Source organism: Chionomys nivalis, chromosome 2, assembly GCF_950005125.1.
Source record: "Chionomys nivalis chromosome 2, mChiNiv1.1, whole genome shotgun sequence".
NCBI classification, from domain to species: domain Eukaryota; kingdom Metazoa; phylum Chordata; class Mammalia; order Rodentia; family Cricetidae; genus Chionomys; species Chionomys nivalis.
This window is the reverse complement of record NC_080087.1, coordinates 14,814,041-14,839,047: the sequence shown is the minus strand read 5'-3', so window position 1 is coordinate 14,839,047 and position 25,007 is coordinate 14,814,041. Positions and strand designations below refer to the sequence as shown.

Sequence of the window (25,007 nt, the reverse complement as noted above, 5' to 3'; positions counted from 1 at the left end):
GATTTCATCATTAAAAAGTTCCTTTTTTATGCAGCTGGTGACATGTCTTAATGGCGCTAGCCCAGTGACCTGAGCTGGATGTCTGGAACCCAGATGAAGGTGGAAGGAGAGAGCCAGCTTCCCAAAGTGGTCTCTGATCCCCACACATGTAGCATAGAGCTCATGTATGTGTACACACCATACACACTCACACACAATGCACACACTTACACACTCTATCCCTTTTATATTTTATTTATTTATTTGTTTGTTTTTCGAGACAGGGTTTCTCTGTGGCTTTGGAGCCTGTCCTGGAACTAGCTCTGTAGACCAGGCTGGTCTCGAACTCACAGAGATCCGCCTGCCTCTGCCTCCCGAGTGCTGGGATTAAAGGCGTGCGCCACCATCGCCCGGCTATCCCTTTTATAATAAGGGGTAATGAATAGCTTCATTAAAGTGGCTCCCCCCATCTCTTGTGCCGTCTGTGTCATTGCTGTGTTTTGTTGCATGCGCCACTAAGGAGCACTCAGTTTGTAGAGTAGGCTTTTAGCTTTCATGTCCGGATAACTTAAAAACCATTTTCCTCTGGCCTGGGGAGGACATGACCTTAAACATCCAATCCTGCCTATACCTTCCACATGCTGGGCTCACTGGTGTGTACCATGATGCTCAATTTGTGATCCATCCCAGAGCTTTGTGTCAGCCGTGAGCATGCACCCGGATGACTGAGCAATGCCTCCAGAGCTCTCAGTGCATTGGTTTCATCCAGGAAGTCACATGTTGAACTTAGAAGAGATGGATGAAGAGACCTTAGAGTAGTGGTTCTCAACCTGTGGGTCGTGGTCCCTTTGTATGTATAGGGGATCACCTAAGACCATTGGAAAACACAGATACTTACATTATGATTCATAACAGTAGCACAATTACAGTTATTAAGTGGCAACAAAATTAATTTTATGGTTGGGGACCACTATGACATGAGGAACTGTGTTTAAGAGGGTGCAGCATTGGGAAGGCTGAGAACCACTGACTTACAGGAAATACTCCACAAAGTTTTAATTTCTGGAAGACCAGATGGAGGACAGTATCCAGTGGACAGTATCCAGTGGATAGTATCCAGTGGACAGTATCCAGTGTTGGGAATCTTTCTAATGGCCAGTTATCCAGGATGAATGACTAACACAGAGGATTGAGATGGCATTGGTCCTGAGGCACTTGGTCACCCTTGACAGAATCCAGAGCCGGGGGCCATTGTAGCTGTATGGAGATGGCACCAGGGCCTGTGGAAAGCCAGCTTCAGCCATGCTCCGAGTCTTGTGTTGGGAAATCACCCGTGTCTGTCAATCTGCTTGCAAATGGAGGTCACCGTTTATGCACTGCCAAGACCGGAGTGAGATCCATGAACAAGTGCCATTTGATGGCGTTTCTTTGCCAGCCTGTGACTCCTTGTTTGGAAGAAATACGTGGCAATGTCTGTTGTGTAAATATCTATAGCTGCTGTAAGTTTTCCAGATGTGGAGGTGGTGTGTATGCCCCCAGACACTGAACAGCAGTGAGCACTGTCTGTCCTGTCCCCGAAGTGCATTTGCTTGTCATTGTTTCCGAGAAACTCCGGTGAGACTGGAGCTTCGGGTCACTGCCATCATGCATGCTGTGTGTATCTGTCTACAGCTCATCCAGCAGAGCAGTGGGTTTCAACCTCCCTGATACTGTGCCCCTTTAACACAGTTCCTCATGCGGTGATGACCCCCAGCCATAAAAAAATATTTCCTTGCTGCTTCATAACTGTGATTTTGCTACTGTTATTAATCGTAATGTCATATTGGATGTGCAGAATATCTGATGTGCGACCCCCAGAGGTGTCATGAGCCCTAGTTTGAGAACTGCTACAGCAGAGGTCCTGGGGGTGTAAGTGGGGGGGAAATGAAATAGGAGAGACCCGTGTCTCACTCTGCATCCCATGCCGAGTTGGCATGGTTTAGTGTTGTTCTGTACCCATCATGCACTTTGGCATGCCACTATATTGGCACACCCTCGCTGCCTTTGATTCTTGCTGTGCTGATAAAGTTCATCCATGTGGTGTGTGTGTGGGGTGGGGGTCTGTAGGAAGGAGGGTGTGAGGTATGGGGAACAGGGGAAGCAGACTGAAACCACACCATTCCAGCTGATTGTAATTGTTCCCTGGGGGCTGTGGAAGTTGAAGCTGCTCACTTGTAGTTTGAGCAACACAGACCTGTGACTTAGGTCCAAGTCATCTCTCGTCTTGCTGTTTAAGATCCAGCAATGGGAGCAGAACCTGGAAAAATTCCACATGGACCTGTTCCGCATGCGGTGCTATTTGGCGAGCTTACAAGGTGGGGAGCTACCGAACCCCAAGAGTCTCCTTGCTGCCACCAGCCGCCCATCCAAGCTGGCTCTTGGCAGGTTGGGTGTCCTGTCTGTTTCATCTTTCCATGCTCTGGTAAGTTCCTGGGGAAGGCTGGGTCAGTGGCTTGTGTAGAGACTTGCTTTTCCCAAACTGGTTGCTAGTTTCCAACTTCTGCTAGAAGTTAGCCTGGTAACTGTCAAGGGTCACAGAGGCGAGGTACCAGGCATCAGCATGGGAGACTGTAGTTGATAGTTCCTCAGATTTCTAGGAGTCTACTTAGAAGTTACTCCATATTCTTAATCTATTGGTCTATCCTTCCTCATACTCTTGGGAAGGTAGGACCTCCGAGGAATGGTCCTACTTGGTGAAGAAGAAGAAAAATATGGATTAAATGTTGCCCAACCTGGGGCTGGGATCACAACTCAGTGAGTAAACTCATTTCTTTGCAAGTGTGAAGACTGAGTTTTATCCCTAGAACCTAGACTTGGAGAGCTTCAGACCCACAAGAACCAAACTCCAAAAACAAGAGAAAGAAAGGAAGGAGGGAGGGAGGGAAGGAGGAGGGAGTGGAGGGAGGGAGGGAGGGAAGGAAGGAAGGAAGGAAGGAAGGAAGGAAGGAAGGAAGGAAGGAAGGAAGAGGTAGGGCTTAGGTAATGGCTTAATGGTTAAAGCAAGATGAAAGGACTTCATATTTTCTGATTTGCATCCCTGTAAATGCTCTGTGGCCATGGCTACCGCCTGGAGACAGAATTCCTGGAGCTGAGCAAGTTGACTAGTCAGCTAGTAAACTCGATGAACTCTGAGTTTGACTGATATTCCATGTGTCAAATAGCAGGAAGAGGGCTTGGGGATGATTCCAACCCCAGACCTCCCCACATACACTTACACACACACACACACACACATGAACATACATACACAAGCATATTACACCACATACACATGAAAAGGAGAAATAAATGAGGTGAATGGCACCTCAGGAATGACACAGAGCTGACCATTGGTGTCCACATGCACCTGCAGACGTGTGAACATACATACAAACAACATATCAAGATTGTTTGGCCTGAGGCTGGGAGCCCCATGGGTAGAGTATGAATTTACATCTGGCTTCTGCATTGATCTGGCTCAGTTTGTGGGACTCAGAGTGGTTTCGCTGACCCGGTTGCCCACTGTGGAGCCCTCTGGATGCTGGAATTTGGCTTGTACTGTCTAGGTAAGAGGCATCTATGTGAAGGCTGAATTTCTGTGTATGAGCTATGCATCAGACACAGTCACTGACAGAGCATAGGGCGAGTGACGTCTCCACGCATAGACACTGTGATTGGCTTTAAGATGGTTTGCAACTGTGTTTCCACCAGGTGTGTTCTAGAGATGGCTCCACTCTCAGGAAGAGAACACTCTCCCTTTCCCAGAGAGGAAAAAACAAGAAAGGCATATTTTCTTCCTTGAAAGGGCTGGACACCCTGGCAAGAAAAGGGAAGGAGAAGAGAGCTTCCATAACTCAGGTGAGTTCTTGACGTGGGAGGAACAGGAGGCTGGGTAAGATTCTTGACACCCGCATCTGGAGATCGCTGCAAGTCAGAAGTGTTTATCTTCTGGTGAAGGTGAATTCAGTGTTGATTCAAAAGAATCTAGGTTCTCCAGGGACGTGTACCCATGTGAATTATACAAACGACGTTGTCTAGTTTAGCGTACCCTCAAAGGCAAGCCTGCCTGTGCGGTCTTAGGAACACAGGAGCGAGAATTCTTAGAATAGTCTGGGGATGTGGCCCAGATGGTGGAGTGCTTGCTTTGCGTGCCTGAAGCTCCATATTTGGTCTTCATCTCTGCACACCCAGGAACATTTGTGCACAGGTGTACCACAGCGCTTGGTAAATTGAGGAAGGAGTATCAGGAGTTCAAAGGCATGGTCAGTGAGCTTGAGGTCAGCATGGACTAGAAACCCTTACTCCAAAAGAAGAAAGAGAAGCAGAACATGAGGCTTTAGTATGATTCAGTAGTCGAGAGTTTGCCTAGCATGTGTAGACCCCTGCTAGAAGAAAAGGTATGTATGTATGTATGTATGTGGGGGGGCTAATAATTAGAAAAACAATCTGTACTTTTTGTTGCCTTATATCAATTTATATGAAAATGAATGCAGAAAAGTAATGCTAGTCCAAGGGAAATGCAGCCAGATTCTAAACTGATGATTGTTCTAGATCCTATTGATAGCACCGATTCTCCTGCTAGTCCTAGACAGTATTGGTTGATAGTGCTAGGTTCTATTGCTAGTCCTAGATCTTACTAATGTTGCTGGATTCTATGGTCGTGCTAGAATCCGTGCTCCCTCAAGTCTTTCACCCTGACAACTGCATTTTGTCAGCCCACACTACAGTGGGAAAACCTGGTGCTCTGAAAGGCTAAACCAGTTAGCTCCTCTGTGCACCAGTGCCATAGAGCAGGGGCGGTGCTTGTGCTTGTCTGTAGTGTCCAAATCCCTGAAAGAATGGACCATAGGAGCTGCATGCAGTAGGGAGTGTTTGCTCTTGGTGTTTGTTTTAAAGATTCCATTTTATGTGCATTGGTATTTTATCCACATTCATATCTGCGCGAGTGTGTTAGATCCCTTGGAACTGTAGTTACAACAGTTGTGAGCTGCCATGTGGATGCTGGGAATTGAACCCGGGCCCTCTGAAAGAGCAATCAGTGCTCTTAATCACCAAGTAATCTTTTCAGCCCCTGCTCTTAGTATTGTAGCAAGGAAAGAACAACTTCAATACTTATTGCTAAAATATGACCCTAAGTTCAGCAAACTGTTTTGAGAGCATGTTGAATGTGCCGATCCAAAGTGATTCCAAACACCCATAATGCAACATGTGTTAATTGATATTTTTCTCCTGGTTGACAGGTTGTAGGATTTTTTTTTCAAGTACAGTGGAAAGAAAAAGTTATAAGATGATCTTATCCTGTAACCAACAGGGAAAAGATTTGTAATGATTTTCAGTTAGCTGCCCGTGTTCTGGAAATGATTTTGCTTGTTATTTTAAAGAGACAGTCACAGTTCATAGAAGTTTATTTCCTAATTCATGTCTCTTTAACTGTGAACAACACTTAGGAATAGTGTGACTAAAGACTTTAAAATAATTTTAATGTTTTAAAATCCTGAAACCGTGAAGGGTTGGGTGAGGAGGAGTGGATGGGTTGGTGGAAAGACAGCAAAATGCATGTGAGTTCTTTTATGGGATCCCTGATTTATTAAATACTCATTTACAAGAAGAATCACCTAGTCACAGGGCTGGCGAGATGGCCCCGTAGGTAAAGTGCTCACCGTCGAGCCTGGTGGTGTGTTTGCTTCCCCAGGAACCATGTGGTAGAAGGAGAGCACTGACTGCGCAGGTTGTCCTCCAGTTTCTGTGTGTTCACTGTGGCATGAGCCCACAACATACACAATAAGTAAATGCAAAAGAAATGAAAGACTTACAGTTCTGCTTGTGTTTTGTTTAGTTACAAAAAGTAATTATTTGTTGGGTATAGGTAGTGGTGAGCTATAATCTACTGACTAATATTGGGCCTATGTTTTCTGAATGGAACCTTCACGATTATGTTCTGTATATAATGTTAAGGTCAATTTTGATATTAAGATAGCCTCATGTAATTAAAGCATGATAAATAACTGGGTAGCTTGCTTATTTTTAGAAGTACCATTTAGTTAATTAAATGAGTCTTCCTGTCTGCCTCGGCATATCTGCTAAGTGTTCTCAACAAAAGATTTCTTGATAAACAAAAGCATTTGGTTGAACATTCTTTGTTTTAAAAAAGATATGATGTTAATACATACATAGCTGAATAAAGTTGATGTATTAGTTATTCCTAGTTGAATATTTTATTTGATGTTAGCATTTTACAAAACTTAGAAGATAAAATTTACAAAAGTAAAAAGTGATTTCTAGTCTTTTTGGCTTCAAACAAACCTCTATTAACATATTGTCTTCCAATATTTATTCTAAGAACATAAAAACAGTTATAAGATTGACTTTTGCGGCTTTGCCAACTCTGTTCCACATCTTCTGAAATGCATAATTAGTTACAAAAGCAAAGTCAAGAAAATTCAAGATGACTTGAATGCTGTGAGACATCACAGAAAAGTCAATATGAAATGATGGGAGGAAAGAAAGCAGATTCCTCTGCAGAGGGAAAGCTTAATATTTGAATGTTACTCCAGAATGTGGAATGAAGAGCTCACAAAATGTTATACAACTTTAGTCTTTAAACTGAAGATGTGTGGATGCCAAAGGAAAATTGCAGAACCATTTCATTAGTCTTTTTCCTTCTTTCTGTTTGTCAGATGTTTGATTCGAGCAGCAGCCATGGATTTCCTGGAACTCAGCTACCTCAAAACTCCTCTAACTCCAGTGAGGTAAACTTGGCTGGACAAGGCAGCCATCTTGGCAGCCATATTGTTTTATGTTGACAAAGCAGGGAATGCTGGTTTAGAGTCTTCACATGATCTATTAAAAGACAAGTTTAGAATGAAAATGGTTCCTACTAAGTAAGCTAAGAGGTTCCCTAAATGTTAAGTATCTTTGGAGGCTTTTAAACTTTCATCACCACCTTGAAAGGAGTGCTATCAGTGACCGGGCCAGAGTAGTGTCTTGGTCTGCGGAACCTGACCCTCCTGTAAATATTAATGAATCCCAAGTTACACCTTCCTTCATGAGAGTCAAGGCCTTCACATAGACGGTCCGTGCTTCTCTGGTCATCCTCAGTGGAGTTGAGCAGTGTCCTTCTCTGGTCTCCAGAGCTGCTTCTCTTTCCGAATGGGACCAGAAGTGAGGTCCACTGCTTGGATGTGTTGACAGTTACTCTTCTTTCTTCAAGCTCTTCCTTCTTTCAAAGTTGTATTTCATATTGTTCGTCAATTTCTCCAACTTCCCCCCCCTCGGATTCCTTTATCTGTAATTTTATTTCTAACAAACATCTGAGCTCATCAAAGTTAAAATGTTGATGATGGAGCTGGAACAATGGCTCAGAGGTTAAGAATACTTATTCTTCTTCAAGAGGACCCAAGTTCATTTTCTAGTATTCAGATAATGGCTAACAGCCGCCTGTAACTCCAGTTCCAGGGGGATTTGATATTCTCATCTGGCTTCTGTGGGCACGAGGCATATGTGTTGTACACAGATAAACATGCAGACAAAACATCCATATACATAATATAATAAAATAACTTTAAAAACACCTGCTAACGGGGCTAGAGAGAAGGTTCAGCACTTAAGAGAGTTTGCTGCTCCTGTAGTGGACCTGAGTTTGGTTCCCAGGACCCTCATATCAGCTCACAGCTGCCTGTAAGTTCAGCTCCAGGAACTCTGATGCTTTCTTCTTGCCTCTGGGTAACCACATACACACATCATACACACATACACACTCTTTCACCCAGACATAAATAAAAAGCAAAATTAAAACTAAGAAGCCCAATAACGATCAGCATAGACAAACCTACTGTGTCTTTGAAAAAAAAATATCCAACACATGCATGGGAATAGTTTTGATGAATTAGAAATTTAGTTTGAAAAAACCCCTGAACTATAGTAGAATGCTAGACACTGTGACAGTTGCTTTGGGAGGCAGGGCGGTACTCTCTAGTGATATAAAATATTCAGTATAGACAGCTACATGCTCCGCCTCCTAGTGAAGCTAGGAACAGTCTCCTTAGTGTGTCACCGCTAAAACTGCTCCTAGGTGGCAGCTCTGCTTCAGGCGCCCTGCCTCCCATGGGATGAGTATGAATGGGTTGGAAGATCTTTTACCTGGAGTCCTGTTTCTTCTCACCGGCAACCTGCCAGGACCATGGCTGCCAAGAGCAGGCTATGGGGATGGGACGGCTTGTATGGGGACTTTCCTGCCTTGTGTGATCCTTTTGCTAAAGCTCATAAACCACGAGGAGGCACTGAAACCGCATCCGAACCTTCTTTTCTATAGAGGATGCTATCAAAGCGGCAGTCGTTTGATAATGAATTCTGTCCATTTCCTATGCCCCGTGGTTTCTGTATACTTGCGGAGCTGATTCAAAATTCCTGCGAGATCATGCTGTCATCAAGGAGCTTGACTTAATCATGTGGTTTGTGTGTTACCGAGATTTCAGTTCTTTCTGTGCCCTGCCTTATCAAGTCACATTTGTGTGTGTATGTGCATGCACACATGTAAGTGTGTGCTCATGTGTAGTGTCTTGAAGAAGAGCTTTTTGTAGGTTCATGGTTTGTGTAGTGTGAGTGTTCCTGTGTATTTTAAGCCCATAGCTCATGCCAACATTATGAGACTCGCTTAACATTCGTTGCTTAATTGTTTGTATTAGCTGTAGTCCTTTACTGGTTGAGAACTGTTGGATCCATGATCAAAACCTAGTGTTTTAAGATTGTATCTTTTTAAATATTATGTAACAATAGAAAGTTCTTATTTTACAAGTTTTAGGAGTGAGATCATCAAAGCATTATCAAGACTTCCTGCAGACTTTGAGAGGAAATGTTGCTAAAATGGTCACTGATGGTGAAGACCTGTGCCTATTTAAATTGGGTTTAGTTTTACACATATTCCAGTCGAATCCCCAAGTCCCAGGCTATTAAAGGCCCCTCTCTGAGCATCTCTCCAGCTGAAACCCTGTATAGGGACCCAGGACACTTTCCATTTGTGTGTTGGATGTTTCAGTGGTACATTTTTCTGTCCTGTGTCACAGAAGACAGGTAGCCAGGTTCAAATAGAACTGTAGCTTGAACTAAGGGAGACTTTTTTTTTTTTTAAATACCTCTTTGGCTTAAAATCCTGCCAGTAGCTGTTTGGATAATTACAATTATTATTCAATAGTTGTCTTGCACTAATCACAGAGAATGTTTGCGGCACACAAACCGTCTGCTTTTATACAGTAAGTACATTATGTGCACTGGCATGGCACAGAAAGGCCGTTGTGAGGGAGGAGCCGCAGTCCTTTTAAAATATCCCACCATAATTGGTACATCCTGTAAGGGTCTAGCAGTGAGTCACCCTAATTGGGAGTCTGTTAACGCTGGAGGAAAGCCAGCCTCCTTGGAGCATTTTTGAAAGGACACCTTGGCTCGCCCCAAATGAGAGCTTTTCAGAGGCCTCTTGATGAGTAATGATGAGTCTCAGATAGTGTTTGCCAGGGAGGTGTTTGTTATGGAGATGTCAACAAATCTCCCACTGAGTTAGGGTGGCAGTTGCCCCAGAAAGACACAGCCGCCATGGCAGCCCCTGGCCTTGGCCTCTGCGCCTGGAAAACTGTCCGGGGGGTGTCCTGACTTTATGTGGCAGTGAGTGAATTGGAGTATTGTCACGTTGGGTACTAGCTGCAGACGGGGCGGCGGCGGGGGGGGGGGCACCCTCGATGTTAGTGTCTCGAATGGAAAATGTGAATGAAGCAGCCAACTGTTTACCACAGCACAGTCTGTTCAAATAGAACACTAGTCTGTAACCTTCCACAGCACATGTGCATGTGCGCCCATAGAACATGTCTCTGTCTGTCTCTTTGCATGCACATAGCTGGCCAGGCAGGCCTTTGTCTTCCCTCTCCAACCACTGCTGTCTGGCCACCTGCCCAAGAAGGAAGTAAACACTGCATCATCCTTGATATGGAGTTGTCAAGAAAAGCCAGAGCGGATCATTTCTTTTGTGCCGTCCCTTCATCTCACTTGCTAATATACCTCTCCTTTGATCAGGGACTGGGGTGGTGTGGGCCCACTTATGACAGACAGACACTGTGATTTTGCTACTCATGTCCCTTCAGTGATTAAAGCGGTAATTACAAGCCATTCGATCCAAAAGCATCTGCCACGAGAACGCACAGGGTTGCCATTCTTTCTCCACGACACATACTGAGTAGAAGTGATTTGACATGTGGTTTCAGGGCCATTAGATAATAATAATAATAATAATAATAATTTCTGTAGCGGTTGCCCTACCTACCAGGAGAGCTAGCTCAACTTGCCAATGCTAAGGTAGCATGTTATGGCTGGGCCTCCAGTTCACCAATGCCTCCAGTTCTTAGGTGGCCAGCAGGAGTTGGGCTGTAACGAGACAACATTACACCCCATTTCAGCCTCCTCAGGGTTTTGGAACAAGGAATAATTCTCACGCAGTTCTGGGCAGTGGTTGTCCCTGAACTGTGGGGATCATTCAGGTATGGCTGAGCTAAATGCAGAAGGTTTGGAGAACATCTCATGCCATTCCTTCTGGTGTGCCCTCCTGAAGCCAGTGCTTGTGGTGGTCCCCTTTAAGGCGAGAGAGGCATGGAGGCAGCAGGTTACCAGGCTACCTGAGGCTAGCAAGACAAAAATCTGACCTCCGCCAGTTCTTCTTTCCTCGGTGTTCTCCTGGGACTGAGAACTTTGAGCGGGACTTCGGGAATATCTTCTGGCTGGGGGAGGAAGTAGAGCAGGAGAAAGCCAGGAGGTGAGACTGTCCTTTTGCTGCAGCTAGCCAAGCTGGGATTCTGGAGCCCCTTTGAGAAGGGTGTGCCGGAAGGAATGCCCGGATATCTCGTTTGTGTGTGTGTGTGTCTGTGTGTTTAGTTTTAGGGTTTTCTGTCTCTTTTATGAAAAGTATGTAGGAGGATGTTTTATCTGACTCTTTGAAACCAAAGCACGTGTGTTTTCAGCTTGGATGACACTGGCCCTTCCTGAGGAAATCAACACAAGCGTTCTCTTGGAAAGGGCAAAGCTTAAAATAACTTAGAAGATCTGTATTCACCAAGTAGACATTTTTTTCCTGGTTCTAATTAATTAATTCCACATTCTTTGATTCTGTTGAATAACCAAGTTTCTCCTTTCCCATATTTAATACATGTGTGCATGTTCAAACATGTGGGGGGGGTACAGCAAGAAGCACATCTAATTTGTCATTGTGGGAGTTCTTTTAAGGGGCTCTCTCTCCCCGATGGCCTTCTTCTGTGAACAGTGTGGATGTAGGACTCCTCCATGCACATACAGGCTCAGTGCTGAGTTTAGTGGAACACGAGGGGTTGTTTCTGTTGTCCCTTCTCTCATCCTCCATCTATTCTCTCACATTTCTTCTTTCAAGACTTGTCTTCTTTTAGCAAGATGGTAATTTGTCTTCCTGAAATTCGGGACTATTAAGAACCTGACACTCAAGAAGCGAATCTGAATCAGACGCAGGTGTCAAGCCTTGACCTTCCCCATGGGTCGGGTGTGAGTCTCTAGTGGCGCCCATCTCTCATCGTCCAGGTACTGAGTATATTCTGGGCGTGAGACATCACGTTAAGGGCTAGAAGAGCCTGTGGATGAGGCAACCGTACTATCAATGACCTCACCACTCAAAGTGGGTGAGCTCAAAGCTACGCTTCACGTGAGCTGGGGTCTGCTATGTCAAGAACTTAGTGTCACGGGTTCCCCTAACGAGTGATTCCAACATTAGAGCCAGGGGGCACAGAACAACAGAGGAAAGCAATTGAAATGATCAGAAATGCAGAGGCAGGGGAGTGTCTTACTTTTTATGAGAAGGCCCCTGGAGATAGTTTGTTCAACTAGGGCACAGTTTATGCAGTAGAATTAGGAAGCGAATCTGGAGCGTTCGGTCATGTCCACTGTGGTGAGAAGTTAGCTGACAGGCTTCCATGACCACACTGGGTCATAGCGCGAGGGGGGGGGGGATTGACGCATATCCAGACTTCGGGGGTCAGAGCCCTTCTGTACTGCAGGTACTGCTTGTGGTGTAAGCTTAAAAAACGTTTTAGAACTTCTGCACCCATTTTTCTTACTGGGTAAGTAGGGGGTCATGACGGTGCCCATCTGAGAGTGTGTCTGTGAGTGAATTAGCTGCAGGGTAGGATTTTATCTTATGTGAAGGGATCTCCCTCTGTTGGGCAGCCAGGGGTGAGAGAGCAGGAAGCCATGGTGTGGCACGGAGGTGAACCTCCAGAGTCCCTGCCCCCCTGTCCCTCCTGTCCTCTTCTTGAAGGACAGCATGAAGTACCCTGTAGCGATTTCCGTTGTTTCTTTTCAGTTTCTTACTCCACAGTGACCTCTGGTGGGCCTTCAGTTTTATTTTTCAATGAGCCTTGTTCAAGAGTGGAGCCTGTGCCGATAGGGGCAACCCCTGCTCTTACTGGGCCCCTAGGTAGAACCCCTGCCCCAGAGACAGAACTGTCTGGGAGAATGAGCCAGAGAAAGCCCTCACCCACGTGACAGACCCCCTTATAGCAGAGAGTGTCCCAGTGCCCACCTGGAATCCAGGGCTCAAGGCCTCTGCTTTTGTCTTTTCTTTTCTCCTTGGTGTGTGTGTGTGGGGGGGGGGAGGGCAGGGAGGACGACTTCAGTTCCAGCTGTGATCATCTTTCTAGGAAAATGTGCTGGTGTTGACAGATCTGTGGCAGATGCAGTTATAGCACTTCAGAACTGAGCATCACGTTTCCAAACAGACAGCACATAAAGGTAGATTCTTCCTCCTTTCTGGCCAGGCCTGTCCTTTGGAATGTCCTTATTATATCGAGTTTGGCTTTGCACGGTGTGTGTTTAAAGACATTCGTGGAATTCGCAGTAAAATGGCTCATTGGTACGAATGCTGTAGGTCTGAGTCTTACGAAGCAACGAGAGAGCCCCAATCAGTATGTCACACTTCCTCCATAAGACATCTTCGTGCACGTGGGCTCCCTTGCTCATAAAAGCTCATGTTAATTTATAAATATCGGTAATGAGAACAATGCTTCCTCTTGCAGAGTGGTAAACTGAGGCTTAGCAAATCAAATTTTATTTGTTTGTTTTGAGATACGGTCTCACATTGTTGATAAGTCTTAGGATGAGCTCTGGTCTCAAAGGTCTCCTGTTCTCTGTTGGGATTAAAGACGTATGCCAACACATCCATCTAAATTAAGCATCCCCCCCACCCCTGGGCGACTATTGTCTGGTCAAGTAGCAGCATTGGAGTTTGGTTCACCGTAGTGTTCCTGCAGGGATCTAGCTCGAGGAAATACTTGAGTTGCTGAGTGTATCTTTGCCATGCGTGTCATCAATCTGAGCAGTGTTGGTTCACATGAAGTGACAGGCTGCGATGGAGAGATGTAGGAAAATATTCTGGGAAAGCTCCTGAATCGGGTGGTATGTTTGGGGATGATTCCCTGACAATTGGCCACATCTGACATAGCAGGGAGAAGATGCTCGCTGTACTAGATGTTAGATTTAAAAAGTCTAAACAGGAGAATGAAGGACCACATTTCCAGAGAGTTGAGTTTCGACCTGGGCTGGGGCACAGACAGACATGCCCATCCCCGTGGATGAGAACCTTGGGAAGCTGGAAAGGGATTGAGGATTAGATGCATGGTTCCCCATGGCCCTTCTCCACCAGGACTCTATAGCAGTGAGACTGAGCTGTTCTGAGTTGCCCTCATGTCAGAGTGGAAGGAGCCTCTGTTCCTGGGCTTCGGCTCCATCTGCGTAGAGAGAGGAAGAGCCAAAGGCCACCCCAGAGCGGTGTGAGGGGCCAGTGTGTGCAAAGCTTATGTCAACAACTACTTACTTGAAGGGAGCACTCTTCCCCGTGTAGCTTCTGTTTTTCTCACCCGACCTATGCTTTCTCACCTAATGCAGGTCCATGATCTGCACCTGTATGGCTCCACGGTAGATAGCGCTCTCCGAGACAGCACATGGGAGATCCAGACGTACGTTCACTTCCAGGACCATGACGGAGTCACTGTGGTCATCAAGCCCGAGCACAGAGTGGAGGATGTGCTGACATTGGCGTGCAAGGTGATGGGTTTTGCTGTAGAAATATATCCTTCTCAGTAGAGGATCAGCGATGCACTCCTGGCTTCTGGTTTCCTGGGGTGCTTAAGACCCAACTTTCTACACAGGAGAACATGTTAATATTTTCTAGTGAGTTAACTCTGCCCACAGACCTTTTTCTTTTTTCTTTTTTTTTTTTTTTGGACTTTTCGAGACAGTGTTTCTCCATAGCTTTTGGTTCCTGTCCTGGAACTAGCTCTTGTAGACCAGGCTGGCCTCGAATCACCCACAGACATTTTTAATCTATCCCTAAAGTTGCTGTGACATCCGTTTCTGCTCATGTTGCTTAGCAATGAAGTGTTTTGTGTACTATTAAGTATGTCACTCAGTGCCATTCGCAGTCACTTCATGGTCACCTAGGAGATGACGGTGATTCATTCTTCCAACTGGACTTTATACCCAGTGTGAAGAGAAAGTAGATCAATCCATTCCGTGCTGGCAGGTCTGATGCCTTTAGACCACCAGGTGTCGCAATAGAGCTGAAAGATTTAAGGGACAAATACATGGTGAAGAGGCATGTAGAGTTTGCTGACATTCATGATAGATGTGAAGAGTATTTTATTTCTCTCTTATGCTTGGCATTGGAGCTTCAGCGTCCCGTACACTTGTGTATGCAAGTGTGTCTTTATGAACTCAACTACTCCTCCCCACAGTGTGTAAGCCTTTTCTTCAGAAAAGCCTGGATATTGATCTGTCTGGGTGATAAAAACAGACACAATAACACATTCTCTGAGTGTTATGAGGTGTCGGAGGCAGGAGGTCAGCTAATCCTGTCTGGGGCACAGGCCTGAGGTCAATGCTTTGCTGTTGAAAGTGTGGGGAAGAAAGAAAAGATGGAAGTGAAGGAAGGAAGAGGGGGTGCATGCATGCATGTTTCACACACACACACACACAGAGAGAGAGAGAGAGAGAGAGAGAGAGAGAGAGAGAGAAGATATATTTGAACTTTTTTTTTTTAACATTTTCATTTTGAAAATACTTTGAAGTGTGAAATTCTGAAGCCCGAAGAACCTAAACCCATCTTGCAAATCTCTGTTCTTTCATGAGAAACAATTTAAAGGTAGCGACCAACAGGTGGAAGAGCTGGCCAGGGAGATGGTAGTGTAATGAAATGTGGTTCCTTAACTTCCTAGTGGTGAACCTTACCCTTTGTGATGACGGTATTTAGAGGAAACCTTCACAGTGAACTTTGACCCTTCTTCTTGTTTGCACATTTAAATTTGAGTTTTTCCATAGCTCCAGTTGCTTTTTGAGATTTTGGCAGTGGTCTGTCGTAAACCTCCTGAACGCGGGTGATTTTAGGACAGAGCAATTAGACTCCGAGTAACCAGTCGTTTTCTTGCAGATGAGACAGTTGGAGCCCACTCACTACGGCCTTCAGCTTCGAAAAGTGGTGGATGGAAGCGTCGAGTGGCATGTGCCCGCACTGTGTGAATACATGCAGGAGCAGGCAAGTGGACGGTTGGAGGTTGAGAGGGACTGTCCGACCGCATCTGCGTCCGACCTCACAGCCCAGGCTGGCCTCAAACTCCGTGTAGAGCTGAGGATGATCTCGAGATTTTTAAAAAAAAAAAAAATTTTTTTTCACTTTACATACCAACCCCAGTTCCATATCCCTCCCATTCTCCCATCCCCCCACACCTTCCCCCTATCCCACCCCCATCCCCTCCTCAGAGGGAGTAAAACCTCCCTTGGGGAATCAACAAAGTCTGACATACCCAGTTAAGGCAGGACCAAGCTCCTCCTCTCTGTATCAAGGCTGAGCAAGGTATCCTACCATAGGGAATGGGCTCCAAAAAGCCAGTTCACGTATCTGGGATAAGTTCTGGTCCTACTGCCAGCCCACCCCTCCCCCAATAAATCAAGCTACATAACTGTCACCCACATTCAGAGAGCCTCATTTGGTCCCATGATCTTTAGGTTCTGACCCTCCTGCCTCGACCTCCAGAGTATCTGGAATACAGATGTGTGCTGCCACACCTTAGCGTGTGTGTGATGCTTGGGTTCACACCCAACCGAGGCTTTGCACATGCTAGGTGAGCGCTCTGCCAGCTCAGCGCATTCCCTAGGTCTCTGCGTGCTCCTAATTTTGAAGTCTGTAATTTGGGGGCAAACTTCACATTTGGTGTTTGCTTTGTAAAGAGCTCTCACGTAAGCAGTGCGGTAATCTTCCTGGGGAAACCGTCTCAACACAATGCTGCGAGGTTGTGTGACCTTAAATCTGTTGGCTCTGTTGCTTTCACCTTCCTTAGGTTTATGACGAAATTGAAGTTTTCCCTCTCAATGTGTATGACGTGCAGCTAACCAAGACTGGGAACATGACTGACTTCGGTGAGTGTCCTGAGCTCTCTCCTGACCCCGGGAACCTGCTGCTCATCCTGTCTTTAGCCCCCCCTTTGTTATTATTTATTGATTTTAGCAGGATGGGCTGGTATGTATCAATATTGGCCAGGCAATTACAGGAAATAATATCAGAGTTGGTAAGGAATGTGACTCGCTGTTGGTAGTGCCAACACAAGGGATTAAACTGTGCTAGGAACTAGTCTGATGTTCACCCAAGGGCAAGACAAGGCTTCTTTGATCCATCTATTGATTTTTGTCTTGTCTGTCACACTTGTCTGCAGTGCCTGAAGAGGCCAAAAGAGGGCGTCTGATTCCCTTATGTTTGGAATTACAAGCAGTTGTGAGTGGCCCAACTTTCATGCTAGGAGCAGCAGGTGCACTTAACCACTGAGCCATGTTTTCAGCCCCCAAAATCTTCTTTTCATATTTAGTGTCTTACCCACCTGGAATGCTGTTCTTTCCCCACCCTTTTGCCCAGGATAGAAATCTTACCTGCCCTTCAAGAACACATGCCTGATCTGACTGGAATAAGCCCAATCTGCTTGTTTATCTCCTTCTGACCTGAATTTAACAATTAAGGGTCAGTGTTGGTGTTTAACTGTTTTCCTGGTCTTTATTGAAACCCAACTCTAAGGTCTCTGTAGAGTTTGCTGATGTCTCAGAGAGCGCCTCAGCCTTTTATTGCCTTTACCAGAAGCCAGCAATTAGATGAAGGCTGGTGAACGCCTCCACAGAGAGGCTGGTTTTCTCACGATAAAAACATTGTCACAGCCTAGATACCTGCTTTAAAATAATTCAAGTTGCTAATATGCAAAATTTTAATACGTGAAAATTTCATTCTTATGGATTGTTCTTAATTCTATGATCAGCTGTGTTGCTTTGTTTTGAGACAGGGTCTCACTTTGTAGCCCACACTGGCCTAGGACCCCAGGATATCCTCAAAATTCTTAGCCTCTCAAATGCTGGGAACCACTGTGTCCACTGTAGGCTTGTGTTAGTAGGTTATAAGTTGGTTTCACTTGGAAACCTTCTTTGCCTTTTGTCTACTCCTCTTGGCATTTGCTCTGTTTCCCATGGCTGCCATGTCTGTTGTAATTGGAGAGGTGGGCTACGTTCCTGGCACCCAGCCGCCTGCATGGCTAGCTTTATACCCGAAATAATTACATGGAAAATGTATTTTTTAAAATACTTCTTGGCCCATTAGTTTTAGCCTCTTATTGGCTAATTTTTATATCTTTGATTAACCCGTTTCTAATAATCTGTGTAGCACCACAAGCTAGTGGCTTACCAGGGAGGATCTTAACCTGCGTCTGTGTCCAGCGGGAGAATCATGGCGACTCACTCACTTGGCTTCTTTCTCCCAGCATTTTGATCTGTCTACTCCACCCACCTAAGTGCTGGCCTATCAAATGGGCCAAGGCAGTTTCTTTATTAACCAATGACCTTTCTCCATCATTTCCCCTTTTTCTGCTTAAACAAAAAAAGGAAGGCTTTAACTTTAACGTAGCAAAATTATATAACAAAACAGTTATCAAGTAAGAATTACAGTTACAATATTTATATCTATTTTATCTTTTATCATAACTAAGGAAAACTATAACCATCCATTCTTTAATTTCATCAAAGACTCCAGAAGGATATAATATTACCTAAGCAAATAAGAAATCCAAACTCTAGAAATGACAGAGACAACTCGCTGTCTGGACAGTCACCCAAAGTTCCTCTGTACCATTGGGGTATCCATCTTTAGCCTATAGGCCCATAGTATCCAGCAGACTTTTCCATGAAGCAGGAAATTTCAAAGACAGTTTAGTCACTTTTTGCTGTGTCCTGTAGAATGTCTCGTAGACTCTTTCATAAATCAAGAACCCCGAAAGACCATCTCACCTTTAGGCAAGTTTAGCAGTCCTATTTCTGCGGGTTCTTTGTGTCCAGTTTATGCAACAGTCCAGGCAAGAGCAGTTTCTTGCCCAAATGGCTAACCAACTCCATAAGGAGCCTCTTCGATGCCCATCTTCTTCTTGAAGTAGATTGGTGCTGCCAGGAGCAGACGTGTCTCATTGTCATGAAAAGCCCTAAGTTATTAAAACATTTAAAATGTCATATTCTGTAGTCTTTGAAAGATATGAAGAATGTCTATCTAACTGAAATATATCTTTATATATCTAGAAAATCTAACTAACATGACTAAAAACTTGACTATTATTGATGATTATCCATTAGCAACCTATATTTCCTAATTATGCATTACATTTTTAAATGAACTACATAACATAATACCTTAATCAAGATCAGAAATATACATATAACAAGATTGACCTTAAATTAGTATTAGTAAACCAAGATTCTTATCAATCCAAATTATATCTATATCATCTCCCCCTTTAAATGTAAAAGAACATTTATAAACAATATATGGGAACATGGTGGTTATCACATCTGCTTCCCATGGTTATCATGTCTACTTCCCATGGTTATCATGTCTGCTTCCCATGGTTATCATGTCTGCTTCCCATGGCCATCATGTCTGCTTCCCATGGTTATCATGTCTGCTTCCCAAGGTTATCATGTCTGCTTCCCAAGGTTATCATGTCTGCTTCCCAAGGTTATCATGTCTGCTTCCCAAGGTTATCATGTCTGCTTCCCATGGTTATCATGCCTACTTCCCATGGTTATCATGGCTGCCTCCCATGGCCACCATGTCTGCTTCCCATGGTTATCATGGCTGCTTCCCAAGGTTATCATGGCTGCCTCCCATGACCGCCATGTCTGCTTCCCATGGTTATCATGGCTGCTTCCCAAGGTTATCATGTCTGCTTCTCATGGCCATCATGTCTGCTTCCCATGGTTATCATGTCTGCTTCCCATGGCCATCTTGTCTGCTTCCCATGGCCGCCATGTCTGCTTCCCATCTGAGTGAATGAGTTTAGTCACAGATTCTTTTGCCATGGCTGACAAGGCTTTGCTTGAGGCTTAGAGAAGACATGGGGGAAAGAGGACATTTTTCCCTAACCTCCAGGAGCTCATAGCATTGAGAGACCCAAATGTGGAAGTCTAGTCTCCCCCGTGGCAGTGGAGGCAGTGTCTGAGGGGACATGTGTTCCAAGCAGGACATGTACTGGGTTTTGCATGTCACATCTACATAAAGCACTGGCTCCATTCAGGCAGTTTCTTCACCTTCTCTTTCTGTGTGTATGTGCATGTGTGTGCGTGGGGGGGGGAAGAGATGGGGAGGGGCAGGACACAAATGTGGAGGAGAGTGGACAACCTTGAACCACCTTGAATTATATCCTTGAGTATATGTTTTTGAGACAGGATTTCTTTGTTGTTTTTCCGCTGCATGGGTCAGGCTAACCGGCCTGCAAGTTTCCAGGCATTCTTCAATCTCAATCTCCTGAAGGAATGTTGGGTTACTGGTGCCTGTGCTGTGTACCTGGCATTTTCCATGAATTCCAGGGATTTGAACTCTGATCCTTATGCTTGTGCAGCACGTGCTACGTTGTCTCATTACCCAACCCCAGTCTTTAACCTCCTTGAAACACCTCACTGCATTTCAGTAAGAGTAACTTTTCATCTTAACTTTATAAAAAAGCACTGTGGTGCTGTAGAAGTAACAAAGATTATCTGCACCCTTTATCCATGGTGACAAAGTCCGTTGTGTCCACGAGTCACCCTCACCATCCGTCTCCAGATCTCTCATGTGACAGAGCTGGAGTTTTGTGTCCCTAGGAGGCCAGCTTTCTCCTCTCCTTCCCCTGCTCTTGATAAGCGCACATTTTACCCTTCGTCCTTTCGAATTTGGGAACCCTTTGATGTTTGTCTGTCTGTACCCAGCTTCTTTCACTTGGCATCAATGTCTTCAGGGTTCATCCCATTAGAGGATGTGCCCGAATTTTCTTTTTGAGACTGAATAATGTCCTACCACCTGTATACATCGCATTCTGTTTGTCCTTAGTCAGACAGGCTGTTCCCAGGAGCTGGCTGTTAGGAACGTGCTGCCACAGACAGACGCAACTGTTGATTAAGGTTGCACACTCCTGTGTCTAAACCCTCCAGTCTGGGGTGGTTCCTCTTCCCCCCACACTCTTGCTAAATAATAGCACTTTCAAAATGGTGTTAACCTGACTTCTCAGCAATGCTGCATTGACAGGAATGGATGTTTACAGATACACCCCCACCTAGGCTGGGGAGATAAAAGGAGGCGAACTCACACTCTCTCTTCTCTTTTCTCCCTCCCCAGGGTTTGCAGTCACAGCTCAGGTGGACGAACACCAGCATCTCAGCCGGATATTTATCAGCGATGTTCTCCCCGACAGTCTGGCATACGGAGGAGGTCTGTGTAGTGCTGTGTGTGTGCGCTCTGAGTTTCCAACTGTGAGATGCATCTGCCCTATGGGCTTGTTTTGCTGTTTTGTCAGATGAGGAGGATTCATCCTGGAGTTTTTGAGAAAGAATTTTCTTGAAAATGCATATGTACATATATAAAGTATGTGTATGTGTAAAGAAAAAGTATTCATACAGATGTGTATGTAAAGGCAGTAGCATACAGATGTGTATATGGGAGTGTATATGGGAGTTCTTGGGAAAGAATTTACTTGAAAATTTGTATATGTATATATAAAGTATTGTATGTGTATAAAGAGTATTCATACAGGTGTGTAAAGAGTGTATTCATATGGGTGTGTGTGTAAAGAGTATTCATACAGATGTGTATGTATATAAAGAAGGTATTCATACAGATGTGTATGTGGGAGTTCTTAAGAAAGAATTTACTTGAAAAGTCATATGTATATATAAAGTATTTGTGTATAAAGAGAGTATTCATACAGGTGTGTGTATAAAGAGAATATTCATACAGGTGTGTGTGTGTATAAATAAAATATTCATAAAGATGTCCAGATAGAGGGAAGGAGGGAATGTGTGAGACAGAGAGACCCAGAGAAAACACTTGATAAGCAGTTCCCCAGACTGTGTTAAAAACAGCTGCCTAACACCAGCTCAGAGTTGAGCTTTAGCTTAAACATGTGCGTAAGGCTGCGTTTTCCACCTGGTCAGTGGCTGGCACTTGCAACTTGCTTTCATCTTTAAGATGCATCTCTGTAATCTCCCTTCCCCTCTTTCTTCCTGTTTCTCCCTTCCTGGTTCTCAGGACTGAGAAAGGGCAACGAGATCATGACCTTAAACGGGGAAGCTGTGTCTGACCTTGACATCAAGCAGATGGAGGCCCTGTTTTCTGAGAAGAGTGTCGGACTTACCCTGATCGCCCGGCCCGTGGACAAGAAGACAACCCTGTGCACATCCTGGTCAGACAGTGACCTGTGCTCCAGGGACTGGAGAGGTCAGCCACCCTCTCCCAACCAGTCCCAGCTGCTGGAGGAATTCCTGGATAACTTTAAAAAAACCTCCACAAACGGTAAGGCTGTGTTCTGTCTCCATTTTGACTTGTTGGAGCCTTGATTGCAAGTCCAGATTGTAGAAGATATTACTCAAAGATTGCTTCCTCGTTCACCAGGACAAGAACACAGGTGCACACTGGGAGAGATTTACCAGGATTCCATGCATTTTAGCAATTACCTTCAGAAAAATTCAAAGTAACTACTTCTTTTTTCTTGCACAAAATAGTCTTTAAAACTACAGGCTCTTTCAAAAACCTTTCGCCGTATTCAGCGTTGACATTGCCTGTAACCGATGGCAGGCATGAGCCTGCATAAACCCCAGTCTTGGGAGACTATGATGTTAGTCAGTGGAGTGTAAGGTGAATCCATTTGCATTGTTCTGTTTGGGTCCTGGAACACAGTGCAGGGTGGTTTTTGTTGTTGTTGTTGTTTGTTTATTTCTGTCAGGAGGACTGGTCTCTCAGAAGCAGCAAACTCTGTAGTTCACGGGCCGATTTCAGAACTTTGCAAAGCTCCATGACTGAAACGTCTGCCAGTATAGTTCCTTCCATGTGAAATACCCGTGTGGGGAACCACGTGAAGCAGAGTGTGGTTGTGAACTTGCTGTTTCCACCTCTCAGACTCCTGGTTCTGGTGTGAGAGCACCTCCTGCAGACAGTTAGATCAAGCCCGTTTCTGAGTCACTAGGTCTCTGTTCCACAGGAGGAGGGTCTCTAATGAGTAGTGGTACCATTCTCTCCCCAGCCCCCCTAAGCTGGGGTTCTGAGGACCCAGTGAGATAATGTGTCACATAGTTATTAAATACGGCTGGCATCTCGGGGTGTCCATCAGTTAGGGATCGAGCCCAAGCCTGCCATCATCCTCCCGAACTCTCTGAAAGTGCTGGCACTTGGTTAGCCTTCCTCTTTTGGTCCTTGCCCCTGCCAAGGACACACTGATCCTATTAACACTGGGAGTCGCCTTGCTCTCATGACTCTGGTCCCAGAGCAGAAGCCATAGGGCCACCGTGTTTGAGTGAAGCACCTTTGACTCCTCAGGAATGAATGAATGGCTGTTTGATTTCTGCCGTACATATTTGAATTTCCATAATAGTTACCCATTCCAGGGAGAGCAAATGCCCACAGGCTATATTTGACCCAAGTAGAAATGCTAATAAAGAATTTTTACAGAGAGAATTAATTTTATCATTGGAATTCCCCCAAAGAGGCCGGTGTTATTTTTGACCCAACAAGGACACCATTGAAGGAGTTGGGCGTCTCCAAGCTGTTTGTGCTCAGATCCTATTAGTGCTGTTTTTGTGATTTATGCATGAAATTCCTTTTTCCGGTGTTTGCTGGCCCTTGAGCAATCTCAGCAGCTTTTTGGAAAGTCCTCCCGGGCATAAAGTTTGTGAACGAAGATTTTTGCAAACACTAGACTCCCCCATGGTTTTCTCCATGCAAACAGCTATTACTATGGTCCTCTGAGGGCCAGAGGCACCCTTAGCAGGAGGCAAACAGAGACCCATGTTCCTACTTGGATTTAGATACAGCCAGTGCTTTCTAGACACAGACTATAGCCAGAGGTGTTCGGTCAGCTCCTTGGCCCCCTTTTGAATCACTCGTGCTGAACTGGTATCTGAGTGGTGGAGAGTCTTAAGTTATCAGAAGACACTTGGATGTAAATTTTTTCGAGACAGTGTCACTGTGTAGCTCTGACTATCCTGGACCTCACTACTCAGAGGCTGGCTTTGAACTCACAGAGATCTTAGTGTTTCTGTTTCCCGAGTGCTGGGGAAAAAGGCTTGCACCACTGCACCCGGCTTACGAATTTGTTCTTAAGGGCGACTTGTTCTTGGAAGTATATGTGTCTACCATACTGGAGCCAGCTCTACTACCGTGCCATGTCCACTTCCTTCCTGTCTATGAGTGGGAGGGCAGTCTGGCTTCCATGAACTGTTTAGAGTAACCAACAGCAATGATTTCTGGGAACACTGTATCTGTGTAAAGCTGCTATTACTGAGTCCATCTGACCAACACCCCAGATCCCAGATTTTGAACATAGCAGTGTCCCTACAGAATGGAGAGTGTATTTGTTTCTTAAAAAGTAAAATCCAATTGGGAAATACTAACTAGAGCCAGAGTTGGAACATCGGCCTCAGAATGCCAAGGTCCTTCTGTCTGTGCTGAAGGTAGCTTTTAGCACACCAAGGATGCAAACATATGGTTTGCTTCTTAGACAAGGTCAAGTGTAGAACTGAGGGTATAGAGTTGAGGTCCATGGATTCAAAATCCCTTTTAAGACTGAGTTTTGCTTGCGAGTTTGATTCCCATTTTCTCACTGTCTAATTTCTTCCCTTGTTCAACTTTTGTTACATTTTACAGTCACAAAGATACGGACTAGCCAGTGTTGGATATTCTTAAGATACCCCAAAATGAATAGGAAACATGGAGAATAGAGAGCAGTTCTCTCTGTGAGGGCTGAGTTGGGGGAAATGTACCTCTCAGACTTAACTTGAAGATGCCAGGCCTGGAAGTGGTGGTGGGCATTGGGGGAGATGTGGGTTGTAGTGGGAGCTGTGGGCCTCTTCCCACAGCCCGGCTCATGGCTGCCTGGCTATCTTATGCCCCGAAATAACAACATACAAATTGTATTCATTTAAACACTGCTTGGCCCATTAACTCTAGCCCTTACAGGCTAATTCTTATATCCCGATCAACCCATCTCTAATAATCTGTGTAGCATCAGTCTTACCGGGAAAGATTCAGCATGTCTGACCTGGCGGCTTGCTTCATTGCATCTGCTATGGAAAGGAGTGGCATCGCGTCTGAGCTTGCTTCCTCTTCCTCCCAGCATTCTGTTCTGTTTACTCTGCCTATCTAAATTCTGCCCTATCAGATGGGCCAAGACAGTTTCTTTATTGACCAATGAAATCCCACATCAGTGGGTAAAGGTGTTTCCTATGGAATCTCAAACAAATATGCAGAGGCTGAAGACGGGGCCATGGAAAGACACTGGTAGTTCTGCTGGGACCAGGCTGTGAAACCTTGAATTCTGGAAGCCTAGGAAAGAGCTGAGAACTGCCTGACCTTCCCTAGCCATTTGGGGGATATGGGACATGTTTGCTGGCCCCTTAGCCTCTGGAATGTACCTGCC

General features: G+C 45.0%; 1 protein-coding gene across 4 annotated transcripts in view; it reads left to right on the top strand.

Annotated features, from left to right (window-relative positions):
* Positions 1 to 25,007, top strand: part of Tiam2 (TIAM Rac1 associated GEF 2) — a 237,636-nt gene that overhangs the window by 146,545 nt on the left and 66,084 nt on the right. For all 4 annotated transcript variants that reach the window (XM_057758936.1, XM_057758956.1, XM_057758943.1 and 1 more), the window contains 8 exons: positions 2,255 to 2,440; positions 3,709 to 3,855; positions 6,675 to 6,746; positions 13,939 to 14,097; positions 15,479 to 15,583; positions 16,386 to 16,464; positions 20,717 to 20,809; positions 21,626 to 21,889. In XM_057758936.1, coding sequence (XP_057614919.1) covers positions 2,255 to 2,440; positions 3,709 to 3,855; positions 6,675 to 6,746; positions 13,939 to 14,097; positions 15,479 to 15,583; positions 16,386 to 16,464; positions 20,717 to 20,809; positions 21,626 to 21,889 — 1,105 coding nt within the window. The remainder of the gene's footprint in view (positions 1 to 2,254; positions 2,441 to 3,708; positions 3,856 to 6,674; positions 6,747 to 13,938; positions 14,098 to 15,478; positions 15,584 to 16,385; positions 16,465 to 20,716; positions 20,810 to 21,625; positions 21,890 to 25,007) is intronic.